General features: G+C 37.3%; 1 protein-coding gene across 1 annotated transcript in view; it reads left to right on the top strand.

The window, feature by feature from the left end:
• The window catches only part of LOC103517597, a 43765-nt gene that overhangs the window by 33195 nt on the left and 5932 nt on the right, over positions 1 to 4638 (top strand). The window contains exon 6 of the mRNA XM_008482641.1: positions 601 to 837. Within this exon, the coding sequence (XP_008480863.1) occupies positions 601 to 837 (237 nt within the window). The remainder of the gene's footprint in view (positions 1 to 600; positions 838 to 4638) is intronic.

Here is a 4638-nt window from a genome sequence, read left to right as displayed (position 1 = left end):
CATCGTCGAGTCACCGAAGTCCATGGACACACCATGATCCATCATGAAGTCGAATCCGTTTTTTTTTTCTCCGGTGAAATCAGCAACGACGAAGGTATGGCGCATTTCCACATTGCCAAGTTGCATCGTCACCTCGATCTCGCCATCTGGGAGTTAAAATTCAGGATTTAGGATATCCGGTCCCTAATGGATAGAGTTCTGGGTACCAACATAATAATATGGTTTTACCTACTTGTTTACTTTCCTCTGTGTCTAATACTTTTGTTTTTACTTGTACCTAGGAATGATTAATTACCTTATTTTACTTTCAGATTTATTTCATTTTCGTCTGTAGGTATTATCTCTGATGCAAAATCAAGGTTAAGAAAAGGACTTGGTTCATCTTAACTAGATTGAATTGAATTGAATTAAATCTTACAAAATATCTTCCTCTGATATGCTTCGTGATGGAGGGGGTATATACTATATATATCACTATAAGTGTTCATAGAATTCGTAAAGGAGGTTCTTCATACGAGTAACGCTGTGCTATCCAAAGAAATTATGAGGAAGTTCTCAGCTTCACCACAAATAAAATTATTGAATATTTCTCTCGCACAGGCACTCAAACAGAAGAACTACCAATCAGCAGCCGCGGGCGGTCCAGTAGGCGGAGTTAGCCACGCCCCCACTAGCAAGTATAGCTCAGCCGCCATCTTTCAGAATACAATCGCCCCTAAGCCGCCCACCCAAGTGATTCAACAACCAGCGCCGCCACAAATACAACAGCCAGCACAGCATCACCAGCACCAACAGTCTGTAGACTATGATGCTTTCTTCAGTCCTATACTGGGCAAGGTAAGATCCTATAACACCCAGCACAGCATTACCAGCACCATCAGTCTGTAGACTATGATGCTTTCTTCAGTCCTATACTGGGCAAGGTAAGATCCTATAACAACCAGCACAGCATCACCAGCACCAACAGTCTGTAGACTATGATGTTTTGTTCAGTCCTATACTGGGCAAGGTAAGATCCTATAACACCCAGCACAGCATTACCAGCACCAACAGTCTGATGTAGACTATGATGCTTTCTTCAGTCCTATACTGGGTAAGGTAAGATCCTATAACACCCAGCACAGCATTACCAGCACCAACTGTCTGTAGACTTTGATGCTTTCTTCAGCCCTATACTGGGCAAGGTAAGATCCTATAACAACCAGCACAGCATTACCAGCACCAACTGTCTGTAGACTTTGATGCTTTCTTCAGTCCTATACTGGGCAAGGTAAGATCCTACAACACCCAGCACAGCATTACCAGCACCAACTGTCTGTAGACTATGATGCTTTCTTCAGTCCTATACTGGGCAAGGTAAGATCCTACAACACCCAGCACAGCATTACCAGCACCAACTGTCTGTAGACTTTGATGCTTTCTTCTCTAATTCCTTAGAAATCTTTGACTGCTAAGGTCTTATCGTCCTGAAATGTAAGAGAGGAGAAAGACAGAATAAGGCAAAGCCAGCCATTCCTTGAACTAACCTTATCCGTGCAGGATAAAATCCACCCCGACTGGGAATCCAACCCGCGTTAGAAATCTTTGACTGCTAAGGTCTTATCGTCCTGAAATGTAAGAGAGAAGGAAGACAGAATAACGCAAAGCCAGTTATTCCTTGAACTAACCTTATCCGTGCAGGATAAAATCCACCCCGACTGGGAATCCAACCCGCGACCTAGTGCTTGCAAGGCAAACGTGCTACCAACCAATCTAACTAGGCTGGCAGAGCAAGTTCTAGTTTTATTTTAGTAGTTTCACTGTTCTGTGTGTTTAATTTTTATCAATGCCTTGATTTTATTTTTAGTTATGCAATGTGTTTCACTCCTAGTGAATTACATATATATTACTTTCCTTATCCTAATCGTAGAAGGAAAGTAATCGGGTCAAATTTTCAATGGTCAGTTTTTAGTATCGAAACACGTTTTGAGGTCCCTAGAGCCTAAATCCAAAGTTTCAGCCATTGGTCCGGGTGTCTGTCCTTCTGTCTATCTGTCTGTAAACAAAATATCTCGAGAACGGTAAGAGCTAGAAAATAACTTTTTACTGAAAACTTCTCAAAAAACTTCTCTAAATTAGGCTTCTCAAAATAGGCTTTCTAAATTTCTTCTAAACTTCTCTGAACAAATTTTCTGTACGACAGAAAAATCTCTATCTTTGTTTACCTTTCCTAGGCGAGAAAAATCGATAACTCCCTAGCAACCAAAGTCAATATTTACTCTCCCTAGCAACCATTCTCTCTTTAAGTAATAATTTCCAAACACCTCCGTGTTTAAATCGCGACCTTTCCTAGGCGAGAAAATCGATATCTGCCTAGCAACCAAAGTCAATATTTACTCTCCCTAGCAACCATTCTCTCTTTAAGTAATAATTTCCAAACACCTCCGTGTTTAAATCGCGACTTTCGCGACATTCCCCACCGGAAATGAGCCTTCTAAGGCTTGAATACATCAAAAAGTATAAAAATAGTATACAATCAAAAAGTCGAGTAAGCATTGAGCCATAGTCCAAAATCAAAGCTTACAAAGTCAGGAAAGTTACTAAAAGTTGAGTGAGCACCAAAGCAAAAATATTAACAATCAATAGAAATTCCAATTCTGAATATTGGCCACGAGAAAACTCTGTAGTAGCTGTTAAATGTGACAAGGATGCGACACGAAACTTTTGGTTAAGATCGGTGTAACGCTTGGCGGGGTTTCGGCCGCTTTTTGGCGGTTTTCGGTGTAATTCAATATCTCGCGAACGGTATGAGCTAGAGACTTGAAATTTGGTATGTAGTCTACAAATGTGACAAGGAGTTTGGACACAGATTTGTAATAGGGATAAACAGAACCAACTTTTGCATCGAACCTGAATATCTTGCCGCGCTTCACATTTACATTGATTAACTTCTGAGGAAATCTGAAAATTTCAAACATAATTATGAACGATTTACACTTGAACCAATTAGACCTCTTGTTTTTCCTGTTCCTATATCGCGTTCCACCTGGAAATACAATGGCAAATAATAGGCAAAATCTTAGGAATATGAAGTACAAATAAGTCAAATAACCAAAGAAATCAGTTGCATGAAATAAGGACCCGTTATCCGCGGGTTTGTCTACCAGAGCGTCTGGCAACATATACGTATAGGTAACTTACATTGAAAACTTTTTCAAAAGACATGATAAGGAAGGAATTAATGGGAAGTAGGATAGAGTACTAAACTGAATTATGTTTATCCATTATTTATTATTCTGTTAAAATTATTTTTATTACCTACGTGGTAGCTAAAAGTATCTCAATTATTTGAGAATTTAAGTGAAAGCAAATAAATGTGTAACCTATTGTGAAAAAGAAAATATAATCAGAAAAAAAGGAAAAATCAATTGATTTCAATAAAATATTCTGTCTGTTTTGTTTCATTTTCTCGGACTCATGTATATGACTTACTCCAAATAATCTAAAGTAACTATAATATAGACCAGGCCGTTTCCGACGCGCATATGAGAGGCAAATATGCTACCACTACGAGCAGCAGCATTTGTACAAGGGTCGAACCTACCGGATACCCTTACCACGGTCTTATAAACGATCCTTATGACTTTAATTATTTTTGTTCCATAGCGTTAGATGTAATAGCAATAAGGGGTAACATAAAAGTATCCAAAATAAAATAAAAAAACTGTATATTAACACGTAACCTAAGAAAACTTGGTACAGAAAACAGATTCCTCGAATTTACAAAATCTAATGATAAAATGTGTAACTTTCCAAATTCCACAAACATAAAATCCTCCAAACTTAAAGTGGAAAACGAGCTTCTACAAATAGGTAATAAATGTAAGGATTATTGTACCTATCACACATGGAACCTATGGACCTCATTATAACCATGATCAGCTAACATTAACATACTATATGTTTATAAAGTATTTCCTAATGGCTTTATTTTTACTTTTTGGCTAAACCTCTTGAGAGAGAGAAAAAAAACCAGCTCGAATTTAAACTGTAAGTTCATCTTATAGCGTTTGGCTTTAAGGATTTAAGTTAAGTAACAATGCGACATTAAAAAAAAAAAGATGATTAGCGCGAGTCTGTCGACAAATAACATTTTGCAATCTGCAAAGTTTATTACTCCATTAAAAGGGTCAAAACACACATAGACTATAAACTAGTCCAAAATTATACTAGCTTACCTAGGGAGTTTTTTCACTTTTAGGCAGTTCATAATACAACTGTTCTGAAACCTATCCAAACTTAATAATCCATACTTTAATACTTAACTTGGGCTTAACAGACCAGAGTAGAGTTTTTGTCGGGTTTTGATTTTTGCGTTTTATTTTTTTTTAGATGCATCGCATCCTTATAGTCTTTTTAGACACCATATAAACCATAAGATTATAGCAAGTATAACTGAACATGACGATGCCCCTTCAATTTTGTAGGACAAATTACCCTATTCAGCTATTAATCATTATATGGATAAAATACTAAACTTAAAGATCCGTACTGTAATTAACCGGTCTTTTTAACGACAAATAAGTTATTAAATAAAGTCACAAAGTCGTATAGTAAATTCTTATGTATCTTACCAACATTGTAGTTGACTCTAACTAA

The sequence above is a fragment of the Diaphorina citri genome, unplaced genomic scaffold, assembly GCF_000475195.1.
Source record: "Diaphorina citri unplaced genomic scaffold, Diaci psyllid genome assembly version 1.1 scaffold1903, whole genome shotgun sequence".
Taxonomy (NCBI): Eukaryota; Metazoa; Arthropoda; class Insecta; order Hemiptera; family Psyllidae; genus Diaphorina; species Diaphorina citri.
The sequence above is the reverse complement of the archived record's forward strand: the minus strand, read 5'-3'. Positions and strand labels throughout refer to the sequence as shown.